The 17,523-nt window shown below is 41.4% G+C and overlaps 1 protein-coding gene across 1 annotated transcript in view; it reads right to left on the reverse strand.

Annotated features, from left to right (window-relative positions):
* Positions 1-1,063: 1,063 nt before the first annotated feature.
* USP22 (ubiquitin specific peptidase 22) overlaps positions 1,064-17,523 on the reverse strand; it is a 48,777-nt gene continuing 32,317 nt past the window's right edge. The window contains exons 7-13 of the mRNA XM_006908464.3: positions 16,096-16,201; positions 14,352-14,510; positions 7,928-8,054; positions 6,978-7,069; positions 6,095-6,157; positions 5,232-5,381; positions 1,064-4,345 (exon numbers count right to left, since the gene is read on the reverse strand). Of these exons, the coding sequence (XP_006908526.1) occupies positions 4,303-4,345; positions 5,232-5,381; positions 6,095-6,157; positions 6,978-7,069; positions 7,928-8,054; positions 14,352-14,510; positions 16,096-16,201 (740 nt within the window). The 3' untranslated portion in view covers positions 1,064-4,302. The remainder of the gene's footprint in view (positions 4,346-5,231; positions 5,382-6,094; positions 6,158-6,977; positions 7,070-7,927; positions 8,055-14,351; positions 14,511-16,095; positions 16,202-17,523) is intronic.

Here is a 17,523-nt window from a genome sequence, read left to right on the forward strand (position 1 = left end):
TCTACAGAACGGCTCTTACTATATCACCTACCTCCTGGAAGCAGCTGAGCTTATAATTACTGATGTCTGTTATAGCGAAAGGATGTGGTTCTTCTCTTCTGGGATAACTTTTATATTTTCAACCAGAAACCATTATATGGTGCTGACTTCCTCAAAACATACAGGTCTCGAGATCAAGGAGTGGGAGTGAGACTGGCACTTTTCAGCATTATTATACCTAGTAACTCAATCACAAATTTTTCTTATTCTTGTTCTAGAAAACTTGGGCTTTGGTGGTTTAAAGGTCTTGGACCCCAAAGGAGTAGTTTACCCCGGGGGAAACAACTCCATTTCTACTTAATTTGAAGAGACTGCAACGCATGGGGAGAGGAGAGCTAAGGCTGGAATCCAGAGGGATTCTCTGGCACCTCTCGGTATTTCTATGTAAGTAAAGGAACTTGCAACAATGGCATCCAAAAAAATAAAGAGACATTTCAGAAATGATGGTCTGGGTCAACCAGGTAAAGATCAGGTAAAGTTCTGAGGGTGAGGGAAGCGTGCAATGTGGAGTGGAAGGATGTCACAGATGTTAGGTAGTCTTGTGACCAATTACAGAATCAAGGACAGCACAAACTATGCCTACCTTCTTTTTATTGATATATGCTATTTTCTCATCATTTGAGGAGCTTGCTGCAAATGCGTATACTTATACCACATCCCAGGTCTTGTAATCAAACTCTGGCAAGGACTGCCACATTTAAAGAAGCCCCTCAGGTGACTTTTATGCACATCAAATTCTGAAAGCCCATGGCTGTCCTGAATCCATGATAGGTCACCATCCTTCCCACAAGAGGAGGAAAAGAGTGTTAAAGCAGCAGCAGATCAAACACAGAAAACAGAAATGTAGGTTGCATGGACTTGCCAACACCCAGGGCAGTCAGGTTGGCACAAAACAATAGCTCTGGCCGCTGAACTTGGCAGGGTTTCCATCTTGGTAATGCCTGCCCTGGCAGGTATCCACAGCCTGGAGCCTCACATGCCTTGCCCCTCTTTGGCTGCTGTTAGAAAGGGGAGAGACGGCCAATTTTCAGAATAAAATGTAGCTTTATTATGACATAGGAAAGACTACAAGCCATTAAGTGAGGGAGAAGAGTCAAAACAGTTCCTCAAAACAATAGGTAAAAGAGAGGTGTAAACATCTTGGTAATTAAATCCACAGCACTATCATTGGAATCTTTTTCTTACAATTTTTGTTTTCAGTTATAGTAAATCCAACAGTCACTTCAATGGTCAAAAAACAGCAACTTTACACAATGAAAGCATACACACACCAAGCCAAACACAAATGCTCAGGTATATATAGTATACGGGGCTGCTGCAGAAGGTAAATCCTGGGAAGGTAAACCCGACAGGAGAGGGGCTGTGTGGGCCAGAGGAAGGCCTGGACACACAACCCTTAGGCTGCCCCCTCAGCCCTGGCCCTGACCCCCCTCTCTCAGAACTCTACACTGCTCAGAACTTGCTTCAGATGCCTGAAGAGGGAAAGTTCAGTTTCACTGTGAAGCACTTAAGTGACAGCCAACATCTTAGGTTATTTTAAATATACTGGTGAAAGTGAAAAAGGTCACCCAACGATTCCTTAGTGGTTAGACACACTAGGTAATGATCTTAACATCAAAACTGGGCTGGTTGTTAGGAAACAAGAAAACCATTTTCCTGAATTTTACAGGTGGATTGGGAGCTTAAAAAAAATCCCAACCCCATTATGTAATATTTTGTTCCTAACAAGGTAAATTCAAATGAGCACATCAACCACAGGGCCTACTGCTGGCAGTACAGGGGGAGGACAAACACCATAGTAGCAGTACCACCTCCATCCCAGTTCTTCTAGTTGGAGGGGCATTTCTCAGCAGCAGAGATAGAGAGGTTAATACTTAGAACACCAATGCCAAAGGGAATAAAGAGAACTAATTTGAATACAAATGTTTAAAATAATGTCTGCAAAAGATAAATGTGGCCCCACTGTCTCTCCAAGTCCTCATGTTCTCAGAGAAAACTGACCCCCTAAACATGAGCAGATACAGAAAATACAGCAAAGTGTTAGGGGAGGGTCAGATTTGGGAAGCAGGTTGGGCAGACCACAGGTTATCTGCTTTGTCCCCACTTTGCATTTTGGACACTCCAGTAAAGGAAGGAGGCCACAAGGTGGCAAACCACAGGAAGAGACTTCAAGGCTAAGAACTCTGTAGGCCCACACTTCAGTTCATTCCCTTTTCCATTAGATTTGTTCCTTATTAAAAGACACACCTCTCCCCCAAAGAATCTTCATAGCAGACACACGCGAACTCGGAAACATGGCGCCATTTCTTAAAATCTGCACCCATCCATATTTCTCTGATAATGCTTGCTATTTTAAAATATGCTTTAAAACCTGTGTTCCTAAATACAGAGATATAACTGAGAATGAACTGAGAGAGTACTTGAAAAACTACCATTAAGCTGTACATCTGAAACTAATATAATATTGAATGTCGACTGTAATTAAAAAAATTTAAAAAAGATCACTAGGGATTTTTCCATATGATTCTGCAGTATGATTGTTTTGCATATTCTAGCATTTTTCCATATTAAGTAATAATTACCTGGTATGATTCCCCCTACCCTCCGCCCCCTGCCAACTTAACTAGCTAATGAGCTAGAACTGGTCCACTGCCTGCTTTTGTATGGCCAGTCAGCAAATAGTTTACACATTTTTAAACAGTGAAAAAAAATTTGACATGTGAAAATTATATGAATTCAAATTTCAGTGTCCATAAATACAGTTTTATTGGAACACAACTAGGCTCATTTGTTTACATATTATCTATGGCAAGAGACCATATGGCCCAAAAGCCTAAAATATTTACCATTTGGCTCTTTATGAAAAAAGTTTGCTGATCCTGAAAAAGATGATTCTACTCTTCTCCAGGAATGACTATTCCACAGATCAGATGCAGACTGGATTCCCAGGTTGTTTCACAAACTCTATTAAATCAACTTTTCCTCTCCTATGTCTCTCAGTTTTAATTTCTCAGAAATGCACGAACAATCTAAGTCTGGGTTTGGATACACAGACGCATGCAAGATACCTTACAAAGAACGATACATATTGTTTCAGCTCATTAAGCTCTTCCCATAAGCTCAATCACAAAGTTATCTTTTCCTGCTACAATTTAAACTAAACTGAATGTAAAACAGAGGCACTCAGCAATGTAATGCAGTCTCCATTGGATGCTACTCCAGCTTCAAACGGACACACCAGCCACCAAGCAGTAATAGGGACAGCTGGCGTGGGACAGGCAGCCAAGAAAATATGAGGAAGGAAAACAATGAAATCACTGAAAAATGCTTCATCTACTCAAAAGATTAATATGTTAGAGGCAGTTATTAGCTACAGCCCAATTCTCCTCTGCTGCATATTCTAGCTTTAACCAGACATAAATGCTTCTGGAGTAGGGGTGGACAACAAAACAGCACCAAAAACAAGATTAACTCTCAAGAGTAAAAGAAAAACTACCTAAATTTCAGTATAAACTCACGTTACTATCATTACATTTATGAAATTCACCATTGTGGGAAAAGAGAAGATAAGAAAATGCCTATTTCTAGAAACTGAGAGAGAACACCCAGGCTGATGCTTCCACATGCAGTGTGATGCTACATTACCTGCAGAAATGACATGCTTGGAAACCTCAGTTAATGTCTTCAGTTCCACAGGCTCTGGGGGTGGGGGCTGACAAAACAGAAGCTAAGAGTTTCATACTATACATAGTTAATACTAAAACTCACAAAGACAAAGATACTTGCAATGTCCCCTTTCCTTGCACAATATTTTTGTCTTCTCTACTGCTTTAATGGACCCATAATTTTAAAATGGACTGGTGCCTTTTTAATTCTGCACTGTCATGCGGTGGAAGTGAAGCACCAGGGCAAGGCTACTCCACAGTGTGGGGGTGCCTCTCACTCACACACTGAAGAGCAAAGAAGATACACTAGTGATACACATGCTCTGCCCCTTCCCATGCAGAACACGTCCTTCATTACATGTTTTTTTCTGTTGTGCAGTTCCTGGTGTTTCCTCCCACCACAGTGCTTGTCCATTCAAACCCCACAATCCTGGGCAATAACTGCTGCTGCCTCCTCCAGGTCCAGGTTGCACAGGAATCTGATGCTCTCGGGGGCACTTCTGTGAGTGGTAGTATCATGATGTTGGGGATCTCGGGGATCATTTTATGAGGCCTGCCAACTCTTGGCCTTCATTTTTCTGACCAGATGAGGATAAGATTACTCATATTCCAGGAACTGTTTGTGATAGAACAGTAAGTATCTGAGGAGGCAAAGAGAGAAGTATGCTTATGTCCTAATTCATGAGCAGTTAAGGCAAAACTAACCCTCCCCAACCAGAACCCTGGAACTGTGACCTCAGCACTCTCCAGCAGTCTGACTTCTTGGATCTTAGATCCCCAGGAGGGTCCTTGGCTAGGCAGTGGCAGTGCTCCCACATAATGCCCCTGGAGTCTGTCCTTCCACCTGTCCACCAAGAAGTTATGAGACCTGTCCTTCCACCTGTCCACCAAGAAGTCATGAGACCTGTCAGTCTTGCTTCCCACACAGCTCCTGAACCCAGCCTCTCCTGTCCAGAACTGCCAGTGCTTCTGTATAAGAGCAACTTTTGGTAAGACTCCTCTAACAGATTCAGTCTAACCCCCTCCTCTGCTCTGGCCTCTTCACTGCCACAAGGCTGTCCTCTCCAATACAAACTCTTCTACACAGGCTCTCTCCCAAGGGGGTTTCCCCACAGCTCAAAATATATAGTCCAGATGCGCCTTGCAGAGTCATGGCAGCTCATGCCTAGGGCTAGGATCCTACTGATAGTCTCAAGACTAAGGATTTAGCAAAGGCTAAAGGTGGATGATGATGTGCCAGGAAAAAAATGAGAAAGAGAGGAGCTGCTAAAGAACTCATGTGTCAGCTCATACCACAACTAAAATAAATGACCACCACCATGTTCTCTGTGTTAAGGCATTAATCAAGAGTGCCCTGCTCAGAGATACTGTCTCCTATCTGGTGACCAATCAAGGCTGGCATTCTGTCCAGAATAAGCCTTGTTACTTCAGCCACTGAAGGTGAACCTCCTAGAATGGTACCAAAGGCAGACATGGCTTTGGATTTGGAGGTACACATGGGGAAACAAGTGGCCACCCCTGACGTACCCCTCACTGTCCAGCACATCTTCAATGCTGGCCTTGGTGATGATGGCATCATCGCATTTGAACCACTGGTCCTTGTGCTGCCGGATAAAGCTGGTGTAGTGGCCACTCTCCAGGGTCCCTTGGTGGTTAACGACTGCAAACAAGGAGTATCTGATTTGGGAGAAAAAGAGTGGGGAGAGACTGAGTAGATAACTCAATTTTATCACCATCAGAAACCAGACAGTCCAAGCAGTTAGAGGCCTGCATGGTGATGGGTAGCCTGCTGACCCCAAATAGTAATACCCTAGGAATCAAAGGTGGTGAACAGACAGCACAGAGGGTGGCCCCTACTCAGCTCTTGAACTTCACTAGAATCACATTTAGTGGAAGTGATGGGAGCAATTGGTATTGGGAGATACTATAACCACTCTCTCCTTTCATCCTGTCACACCAATGGTACGAAGAAAGATGACAAAGGAAAGATCAGAGGCCAAATTACAATGCCAGTGAAGGCAAAGATCAAGGGGTCCAGAATTCAGACACTGAGCTTTCATTCTAGGACTGCGGTGGCCAAATTGGCCCTCACTCATGTACAAAGGCCAGGAGAAAGGGGTCAGGCTCCTACGAGAGAAGCGTTTGTGATAAAGGTGTGAGAAGTACTTTCCTAATAGAGGGCTTAAGTACTGTCAACATTAATTAGTGGGCAGCAAGACAGAAAGCAGGCCAGTGGCCAAAAAAAATGAACTCTGCCACTGCTGCTCATAAATGCAGTCGTCTCCCTAGGAAAAGCTGGTGGGGCCCTCCCTGCCAAATCCTACTGGAAGTCCCAGGTTTCCCACTCACACCTGGAGATGCCCAGGGCACACCCACAGGGCACTACTTACTTGTTATCATTATTGAGACTATCCGCTGGCTGCTGGTACTGTCCATTCATTCTGCTCTCTTTGCTGTAACAAACACAGCAAAACTTAGCATCATTTAAAATAATTAACCTAAGAGACACATGGCTCAGATGATACCAACAGTATTATTGGGGGCCTACTCTGCCAGATAATGTGCTGGATCCATTTTATGTATGCTTTCCAGTTCTTCCAACAATTCTCCTTTTTAGGCAGAGATTATACCCATGTAAAGGTAAGGAAACTGAGGCCCAGGCTAGCGAAGTGAACTGCTGAGAGCACTCCTTTTGCAAGGAGTGGAGCCAGCTCTGATCTACCTGGTACACCTCCTGGCAAGGAGTGGAATCTTCCCTAGACCGTTCCAAGGAAATGCAGACCTGCCAACATCTTTGTGCTTTAAGCCACTAAGTTTGTGGTAATTTGTTACAGTGTCCCTAGGAAACTAATATGTGTCAAATATATTAGTGTCATGGTTTTGGGGAGGGTAAATTTTTATGTGGTCTATGATATCGAGATTTGAAAACAAGAGTCATGAAATGTACAACTGAAAAATTGTTTATCTGTATTTCAAAATCAGTTCCATCAGTTAAAATGCTGTCTTCTCACTGTGATCCTTGATATATTTCCTTGTCTAAAAGTTGAAAAAGAGTTGCTTGAGAAAACCCAAATGTGAAACAAGACTTCTGAAGGAAAACAGCTCATTAAACTAAAATGTGTTTTGAGTTAAGATCAGGATAATAATTTGGTTTTAGCTGGTGCAGTTATATCCATGTCTATAACTGCCTCATCAGGGAGTTGGTGCCAATTGCTGACCAAACAGAGCCACACCCTTTTGAAGACAGACACAACTGAACAAACCCTTTCATACCTGGATGCCATGAAGGGGGTCATGTCTAGTTCCAGGGGAAAGGACACATATGTGGTAATCTTCCGCCTCAGTTTGGCCGAGTGTTCAAATCGCTACAGAAATAAGAATGAGGGAAGAGGAATGAAGCTGTAACTGGCTTTCTCTGATGGTGCTTCTCTGTGCACTCCCCAAAATATGCTTTTCATCAATTTTCTTATTCCCTTTTGGCCATTGCTGGAGCTTATTGATTCGATAACGCAGTACTGATCCATATAAATCTAATTTATGGGGTTCAAGTAAAATCTTAAAATGATGTGATTGTTCAAAGTAATAAACATCTTACAACAGACCCAGAAAGTGCAAGATAGTAGAGAACAGGATGAATATCTGTCACCTCTGGAAGCAAAACCAAACATAATGCTCATTTCACCTGGTAAAAGACATTCTTTGACTGCATCATGGGAGACCAAATCCAGTAAGCAAGCTAGAAGTGGTTTGGGTTTTTAAAAATTTTTAAAGGGTCATAAAATAAAATGAAGAATATGAAGCTGAGGTCATATGGCTATGAAACCTAAAATATTTACCAACTGACCCTTTACAAAGAGCTTGCTGACCACTGGACTAAATCATAATGCTAAGAGTTTTAGTTTGTTTTTAAGTAAAATAAAAACTTGGAGGATGGAAGAATTTAGGTAGGAGCAGTAAAACCTTAACAATCCCCAACCCTGGACGAGCAACTCACATCCTATTTTCATTATGCAGTAATTACTTTTTGTTCCCAACAGACGTCTCTCCTCAACAGAAGATAGGTAAAGATTTACTAAGTTATTAAACCCTTGTTTCTTTAGAGCATCTTACCGAGTCACTGCAATTATAAAATGTACTCTAAACACCAAACCAACAGGCTCTAAGTTGTTCTGGGGACTAAAAATAAGAGTCTGCCTCTAGAATTTGTTTTCTGGGAAACTTACTTTGAGATGAAAACAGGCTACAATGGGCAGTTTCTTCATGGTGAGCTGTTTAGTAGACTCCTGGTAGCTATGGCAACCACTACATTTGATCTTGGCACTGCTTCCTAAGTGCTCTGGTCTGGTAAATCTACAAGGTATTTAAAACATTTATATTTTTAAGAAAAAAGATGAGAGAGATAAAAAGAAAAATAGTTATTTTATCACTTTTACTGGATTAATTTACTAAAAACATACATACAGTTAGGGGTATTTATAATTTCACAAAGAAAAAAATTAAAACTATTTCTTCCTTTACCTTTTCTCGTCACTTAAAAAAACACTTAAATTTTTTTAAAAATGAAAAGTTTGGTGAAATAGTAATAATTTTCTAATTACCCCAGCAATCGAATTTGTCCCAGAAAAACAAAAACTTGGGCTCACACAAAAACTGTGCACAAATGTTTTCAGCAGGTTTATTTTTAATAGCTAAAAAACAAAAACAAAAACAAAATAAAACAAAAAAAAACTGGAAGCAACGCAGATGTCCTTCAATGGGTGAATAGTTAAACAAACTGTGGTACATGACACCGTGGAATACTAGTCCGCAATAAAAAGGAACAAACTTGATACACACAACCTGGATGAATCACCAGCAAATTATGATGGCTGAAAAAAGCCAATCCCTAAAGGTTACATGTTGTATAAGTCTATCTACAGAACATTCTTAAAATGTGGAATTTACAGAAATGAAGAACAGATTTGCAGCTGCCAGGGGTGAAGGAGACAGTAGTGGTGGGAGGGCAAGGTGGTGTGGCTATGAGGGCTCCTGCATGATGAAAGTGCCTTGTAACTTGTCTGCTTTGATTTCAATATCCTGGTTGTACTAGGATATTATACTGGGAAGCTACAATTATCTCAAAAAGCTTAATAAAATGAGACTTTGGGGTAAATAGTAACTTTCTAATGATAAAGATATATCTTGAAATAGAAAGGTTGCACTAGATAAGTCTGCAAGCATTTCTGGCACAGGTGGCAGTTACAAAAGATAAAAACCCATGAAATAAATGTTCCGATACAGTTTACACCAAATTTTTAAAGTTTAAAGCTGAAAAACGAAAAGAAAACTTGACCTTTTCTCACCGAGTCTGGAGATCTTTCTTTGTTCTTTGGAAATTCTGCCATCTTAGCTTGGGCCGGACGAGGCCCCTGAGCAAAGTGAGCCCTGCCTGCCCAAAAGATGCCAGGAAGCGAAGTGCAAGAACAGGTAAATCTCATGGAGGAGGAAGGATAGAGCAAGGCATCTAAGCATGTTCACTGTTACCTGCAAGAACTAGCCCACACACGCAGTCAGCAAGGTCTGGAGTACAGGGAATTCTGTGGACATATGACCTTGTCTTTTCAACACAAAAAGGGCAAAGAAAGAAGCGGGGAGGGGAGCTGAAGCCTGGATTTGAAAGGGACTTATGAGACCAATTAACCAAATGTGATATGTGTACCTAGTCTGGATCCTGATTTGAACAAACTGTAAAATATAGTTTAAAAACCAATCAGAGTAGTTTGAACACTGACTGGATGCCTGATAGCAGGAGAGAAAAATGTACCCATGTTAACAGTGAAGACTTTCAATGTACACCAGAGTTGCCACAACATTACTCCATCATCCAATTTTCCAACTTAAAACAGTCTGCCCCACCCCAACCACACTGCTCGGGAACAACCACTGGCCACAACTGCATCTCTAATGTCTCAGTAAGCTTCCATGGTCAGTAGCAGTGACAATAGGAACAAGTACTCATATAAGTGTCAATATCTGGCAGAGAGAACTATGCAATTTTAGAATTGGAAGTCCAATGCCAAGCACAGCTAAAACTATGTAGAGGACTCTGCAGTCCCTCAAGCATTCAGAGCTCTAGGCAGGTGACAGATGGGTGGAAGCAAGTGCTTGAGGCAACAAACTTCCCAAGCCCTACACCTGGCTGTGAAGATGCTGTCACCAAACCTGCTTTCAGTACCCGCAAAAAAGTGCCAAACAAGTCCCACAATGTTAGACATAAAGACAATCTGGTTTCAAATTCAGTTATACAAAAATTATGAAAGGAAAAGGGAACCCAATTCACATGCCTTTTCAAGTATCTAGCCATTCCTCCCCTCCTCCATTTGGGGAATTTCCAAATCTAGGTAGGATCAAGGCCTATCTTCTACCATAAAAGTTGACCACAAAAGCCAGTATTTGCTCTTCCCAGCCCCCAACAATGAGGGCACTAACTGAGGCATGACCAACTACATGCTCCTCATGGGGACTTTGTACCTAGAACAATTATTCTCAAGACGCAGATGTGGGAAGACTTGTCATTTCAGGAGCAGCACCCTAACCCCACCAGGGCAGCCAGGCAGCAGTGGGCTATATATTTCTGGATATTGGTCCCAAGGCTCCTATGGTTACCATCTGTTTGCTGAGCTGGGTTCTTAGCCTTCCCTTGGCTTCTGTGAACTACCTAATGCCCTTACTTGCTTAAGTTCACCAGAGTCAGTGTCTGCCATTTGCAACCTTGCAAGAATTCCGATGGGGTAAAGGCAGGTAAACATTTACCAGATGCCTGTCAGCATGCTAGTGCTGTGGGGGACAAAAATCATCCTGAGGTAGTCTCCTCCCCTAAAGGGGGTGCATTTCAATCCCAATTGAGAAAAAATACAACATGCAAATATAAAAGTTGAAATAGCAATAAGGCAACAAAGAACAAAGAGTGCACCACAAGGCTGATACAAAAAGGACCATGGAAAACCTACGGAAGCAACTGGCTTCGAAGAGTTTTGCCCTGTTACAAGGAGAGCATTCATGTCCTGCTGAGTCTGCCTCTTCCACGAAGGGTTCAAGGAGCAGTGTGAGCACTCATGCATATGGTGACAGCCACCCAGCTACCCTTAAAGTTCTCATCCTCATGAGACACTTGAAAACCCGGAGAGAGAAAAAAATCACGTGCACCTTAAGTTCCTTTTAACAGCTTTGTGATCTACTCTAAATATAACTTGAAAAAGGACCCTTTGCTGTTTAGTGTCCCTTGTTGCCTGTTTTGTGGGCAAAATTTCAATTTTATTAAAATTGACTGTGAAATTTAATTTCATTATAAATACTGTCTTGAAAAAATTTTGTTTTGCTTTTGATTATTTATATGCTTGCTTTCCAAATTAAAAATTTGATACCTCATTTACAACGGGCTCTAACAGTATAACAAAGTTAATTTACTTTAAAATTCTAAACATGTACCTTTGGGCCTGTTGACTAATGCAGCAAGGTAAAAACCAGGAAGCTTGTCCTTCCACCCAAAAAGAATTTATCTGCAGTGATCCTGAATTAATGCAAGTAAAAAATAAAAGGTTGTAAAACACTAAACTCGAAATAAAATTTAGGGAGAGAGAAGTCAAAGTGGCGTAGATGATCTTTGTTCAGCTGCTCTTAATACATCAAAAGTTGTGACGGAAACATGGAGCAAACAGCAAGCAGAGTCACTTGAGGTCTAGATGAACAAGCTTTACAATTAAGGAGAGAAATAAGAAATCGCCCTGCAATGGTTGGAGGTAGGAGTGGGCAGGGATGTGAAGCTGCTCAGTCCCTAGTGGCTGAATGGAACAAAGGCTGAGGCAGCAGCAGCTGGCAGCTGCAGATGCCTCTTAAAGGGGCCATGTCCACGACTGGACTTTTGCGGTGATGGACTCGCTCATTCTGAGCACCAGCGCTGGGTCATCTGCTCCAGGGACACCATGGACTTACAGTGAGATGATGAGTTGTTGGGCCAGAGGTGAGGCATTCTCCCAGGCAGATGTGCTGGCGGTACCCATTGTTTCTCTGTAGAGCCCTCCCCCCTTGCAACTGTGTAGACACAGCCATATCTGAGACATCAAATAGGATAACAGAGGTCGCTCTTCCCAGAAGATTCCCTGAAACTCTGCCTTCCACAACTTCCAACCCCATCCAAGCCACATCCCGGTGTATCCCCGGCGAGTCAGGAGCTCCTTGCTGAGCCGCTTCAAGACTTACACTGGTAGCAGCTGACCTTGGTTTCTGGCATGGTTTCTTGAAGCAACTATAAGTAGAACATCTGTGGATTGCTTGCTGAATCTTAAAGGTGGCCCTAGAGGGACACACAGGCTGGGGCTAAACTGGGCCTGCTGCTAAACCCTTCTCAGGACTGTGCCACTAGATACCTACTACACAGAGCCATGCTAATAAGACTGGGAGACTCAGAAGCTTTGCTTAGTACATAGAAACAGACACAGAAAGGCAGCCAAAATGGGAAGACAAAGAAGTAGAAACCACACGAGAGAACAGAACAGAGATCCAGGAATAATGGAGTCAACCAATCTAACAGATGCAGAGTTCAAAACACTGGTTATAAAGATGCTTAATGAAATTAAAGATGCTTAATGAACTCAGTGAGAACTCTAACAAAGAGAAAAACATCAAAATGGAAATTATAAAAGGGAACCAGTCAGAAATGAAGAACACATTATCTGAGTTGAAGAGTATATTAGAGTAAATTAACACAGTGAATGAAGAAGAGGAATGAACCATCAATAGAGGATGGAAAAGCCAAGGTCACCCAATAAACATAGCAAGAAAAAAGAAGCCAAGAACATAATTATTTAAGGAGTCTTTGGGACAAAATTAAGTGTAAAAACATCCATGTAATAGGGGTACCTGAAGGAGGAGAGGGAGAAAAAGAAGTAGAAAAGCTATGTGAAGAAATAATGATGGAAAACTTCCCTAACCTGGCGAGGGAAATAGACATACAACCCTAGGAAGTTCAGAGAGTCCCAAAAAAGAGGAATCCAAAGATGCCCACACCAAGACAACAACATAATTAAAACGCCAAAGGTTAACTAAAGAGAGAATCTTAAAACCAGTAGAGAAAAGCAGTTAGTTACCTACAAAGGAGCATCCATAAGATTGGCAGCTGATTTCTCAAAAGGAATTTTGCAGGACAGAAGGGCTTGGCACAAAATACTTAAAGTGATAAAAACACAGGAACTACAACCAAGAATACTTTACCCAGCAAAGCTATCATTTAGAGTCGAAGGACAGATAAAGAGCTTCCCAGACAAAAATAAGCTAAAGGAATTCATCAGCACCAAGCCACTATTACAGAAAATGTTGGAGGAACTTCTTTAAGAAGAAAAAACATGTATCAAAATCATGAATAAAAAATGATAATACATATCTATCAATGACTACCTGAAATGGAAAAGAATTAAGTGCTCTAACCAAAGGGTAGACTGGCTAAATGGATGAGAAAACAAGACCCCTACACATGCTGCCTACCAGAGACTCACTTCAGAGTAAAAGACACACAGATTAAAAGGAGGGGATGGAAAAATATATTGCCTTGATGGACCTAGAGAGTATTGTGCTAAATGAAGTCAATCAGATAGAGAAAGACAAATATCATGTGATTTCACATACACGCAGAATCTAAAGAACAAAATAAACAATGGAAACAACCAAATGGAAAAAAATTGATAAATACAGAGAATATTTTGAGGGTTATATTAAACAGGAGGGAGGATGAGGAGATGGCGAAAAAAGGCGAAGGGATTAAGAAATATAAATAGATAGATACAAAAGAGTCATGGAGATGTAAAGCGTAGCATAAAGAAAAAAGACAACAATGGTGTAATAAATATGTAAGGGGGAAGAGGAAACTAGGTTTAGTGGGGTGTTCACTTGAGCTCTAATCACTATGCTATATAACTGAAACAAATATATTATTGTATGTCAACTATAACTGAAAAAAAAAACTCATTAGAATTGTACAATGTAAATATGAACAACTAATTGTCTATTACATTTCAATAAAGCTGGGGGAAGGGTTTCTGGCCTTGCTACAATTGCAATAACTCTTTAAATATATTTTATAGCATCTACATTCTAAATTTTATCATTTGTCTAAATCAATGATGTAGTAAATAGATCTAAACACGTGTAAGTGCAGACAGGACATCATAAACAAGTTTTCATCTTCTGCAGAAACGCTATGTGCCTTAGCAGGAGGGGCCTGCTATTTTAATGCAATCTTTGGTGGAGATTATTAGTCACAAAAGGTGAGGGAGCTTCAACTTTCTCTTTATTTACATGGGGGAACAGTAGCTGTGATACAGACATGCTACAATGCGAAGGTAGGTGGACAGAATATCTAGTCATCTTGCAAAAACGTGACAAACTAATATGAGCCATTGGACACCAACTGTAGCCATCTGTAGGCTGTCAAATCTTTTCTCATGTTCTACACTGGACGTATAAAAAAAAACTCTTGGGACTCTGGGTGGCCCTGAATTTATTAGGGCTTTACTCTGATCAACTACTACTCTGAACAGCCTCAAGGCAAGGAGAGACAACTGCCTGCAAGGAAAGACCTTTATTTTTCTACAAAAATGCTGACAGGTTTCTCACCTTCTCAAGCAGTCTGTAAGTGTAGTGGTTCCTGATACGTGGCTTTCCCCATTCACCACGCTGCCCTCACTCCCTGGGCTCAGGGGCCAGAATGGTGTGGAAGAGCCAGGCAGATCTAAACTGATGTCCCAAAAGGGGTCTATTGTGGTGGAGACTCCACTAGAAGGAAAAGGAGATAAAAACACACATGAGAATTAACATTCACATACAGCTTCAGAGGTACCATCTCACAGAATGTATCTCAATGTTTCACAGAATGTATCTCAATGTTTCACAGCTTTTATCCAAATGATATCCTAGGTCAGAAAAAGGTGTGTTGACATCCAATCCATCCTGGGTTCTCAAGGCCCTAGGGACGGACAGCATGTTTAAACCACTTAAGGCAAAGGCTGTTCCTAAAGCAATAGCTTCCAAACCCGGAAGATCAGTACAGTCATCTCAAGATTTTTTTCTGGGCCCTACAACTGGAGGTTCTGAATTGATAGTCTACCTCAGCAGCATCTGGGAACTGCTGAGCCCAGGTAATAACTTAGACCTCCAAGAACATTTTACATACAGAGTGTGCACTGACTAGGCACAGCATCCTGAGCTGAACACTAGCATTTAAGGTTGTATCTAGTGAAGCCAGTTCCTTCCTAGAGATTTTAAAATATACAAACAGGAGATTCACAGACTGGGAAATTTTCTACAGAAATTTAAACAGGATGCTAATCTGAGACAATTACCTGCTGATGGAGTTCAGAAGTATAGGGCCAACAAGGCAGTTATTTAAAACTGTGAGTGTGGATGAACTGTTTAGAGTGATGGCCCACGATGATATGTGGCACTTAACAGAAAACTGCATTTATAACACTTATAGGCAAAACTGACTCTTTCCAATATCTGGTCTACCCAGTACAAACTGCAAGCGGCAATCCATTAGAGGTTCTGAAATTTTAGTGGATCATGCCCAGGGTTTTTGAAAAGTTGAAATGAAATAAAAAACATGGGAGCATATTGAGGGTGAATAAAAGGGTTCTTCTAACTTTACTATTAATATACTTTCCTCCGAGAAATGAAAGTTTTGAGCTTTTAGCACAGAACCGAGACCTGTAAAGAATTTAGGCACACTACATTGCAAAAAATGGAAAAGGAGGCCATGAAATAATCCAAACTGACACACTTTAGAGAATGTATGTCAAGTATCTGCCCTAGGTGGCCTAGTCCTTAAAGAGCTGGGGGCTCTTTATTTGGCTTCCGGTGTCAGGGGCTCTAAGGAAAACAGAGACATGTAGGGTATCACACTGTTGGGTGTGGACAGCAGCAGATGGCCTCTACGCAAAGCCTCGCAACCCCAGTGGGGACACTGACCAGGCGACCTGCTAATTTCTCGTCTTTTCAATTGCAGTTATTTTATCCCTACACATGCCAATAGCTGTTTAAATAAAACTTCTCCTGCTTCTCAACTGGTCGTGCTGTAGATGTTCCACTGTAAGCAGGTCATGTAACAACCTACTGACACATCGTGAAGAAGGCGCAACTGGGGTGGCATCAACTAAACATTATGCAATAAGAATCTAAAAACTTTAAGAACTTCTCAGAACACAATGGTCTGCAGATTAAAAAAGTACCATGATGTCAATAAGCAGCACCCACTGAAACCACTCTTACAGAACCTGGGGCCACATTATGGCCTTGCTAATGTGGCCTAGACCGTGTCTGGAGTTCCAGAACACTCGGTGTCCTGTGGAAAGCCTCTACTTACTGGCAGACTTGGCAAGTGACATCTGATTGCAGCCCGCCTGTGAAGATCTGGTCTATGATGCAATTGCAGTGGTTGGGGTTGTTGGCCTTCTTCCCATTATCATCACCTGGGGAAAAGATTGAAGCTCTGTGATTCATATCTTTACCACCTACACCCCTCCCCTCAAAGTCAGCAAGTTTCTAAGAGCCACAGACCCCAAGGGATGAGGCCACTCACTCACAGAGGCATGATGAAGCCAGAGGGGTCAATACTCTCAAAAGGGCACATGAAGACACGTATCATTCAAAAGACAGACTTGGTGGGGAAAGTGGAGACGACCCACCCAGTTTGTTTTACTTTCAATTTTCTTCTTCACTCCCTAAGAAAATAGGCTTAGCTTCTACTTTGGCACCAAAATATATCAAATGCCCAGTAAGTGGGAAAAGGTATTGATTCTTTTTCCATTTACAGAATGACTGAAAAAATATTTTCTAGAGAGGTGGCCTGATATAGTGTGGGTCAAATACCCCTAGGAAAGCCTCTACGTGCATTCCCTGGACTAGAAGTGTCCTTCAGAGAGGGTCCCTGTAGTACCCCCACTTAGTCCATTTGTCTCATCAGTTCTCACATTCTGGAACTTCAGGAACAGCTCTTTTTTCCAGTCAGTTGTATCTAGATAAGTATATTTCCATCCTCTCTAGTTCAATACGAGTCTTCAGCTTACCCATGAACCCTGTGATTTTGAACTGTGCAGATCCACATATATGCAGATTTTATTCAATTGCCCCTCACAGGTCCAACCCATGTTGTTCAAGTGTCAACTAACTGCTGGGAATCTGAGTATGTGGAGGGCTGAGTAAGTTATAACCAGGATTTCAACTATGCAGGTGGTCGGTGCTGGCAAGTTGTTCTAGGGTCAACTGTATATAGTTTGTGTGCAGATATATGAATATAAAACTTACATAGTGAAATACAAATTAACATATACCCTATATACACTCTATATAACTTTCATTCAGCTAGACAATAAGGATAGAATGTGTTTTTATCTCTGTATGTATTACATACCAAAGAAGATAAATTATTACAGAAGAATAAAGGAAGGACACCATCTTCGGATAGCAGTTGCTTAGAGAGATTACGGAAAAAATGCCACTCAGAAGGATCTCAAGTTCATGGGACAAAACGTTAAGATAAGGAAAAATACACAGGAAGAGACACAGAAAGTAAGCCAAAAGATACCTGAAGGTTAAAACCACATAAAAGACTAACACTTAACCAAATATGGGGGACCTGGCTGTGAACTAGCAATCCTGATGAACTCAGGGTTCAGAAGAATTCTGATGTCCATGTTTCTAAGGAGAAGAGCTTTACCTTTCCTTCCAGACATTTCAAAAGGAATTATGTCAGAGAATTTTTTTTTGTCACATGAACATTTTAACAGCAATG

This window comes from Pteropus alecto, unplaced genomic scaffold (genome assembly GCF_000325575.1).
Source record: "Pteropus alecto unplaced genomic scaffold, ASM32557v1 scaffold52, whole genome shotgun sequence".
Taxonomy (NCBI): Eukaryota; Metazoa; Chordata; class Mammalia; order Chiroptera; family Pteropodidae; genus Pteropus; species Pteropus alecto.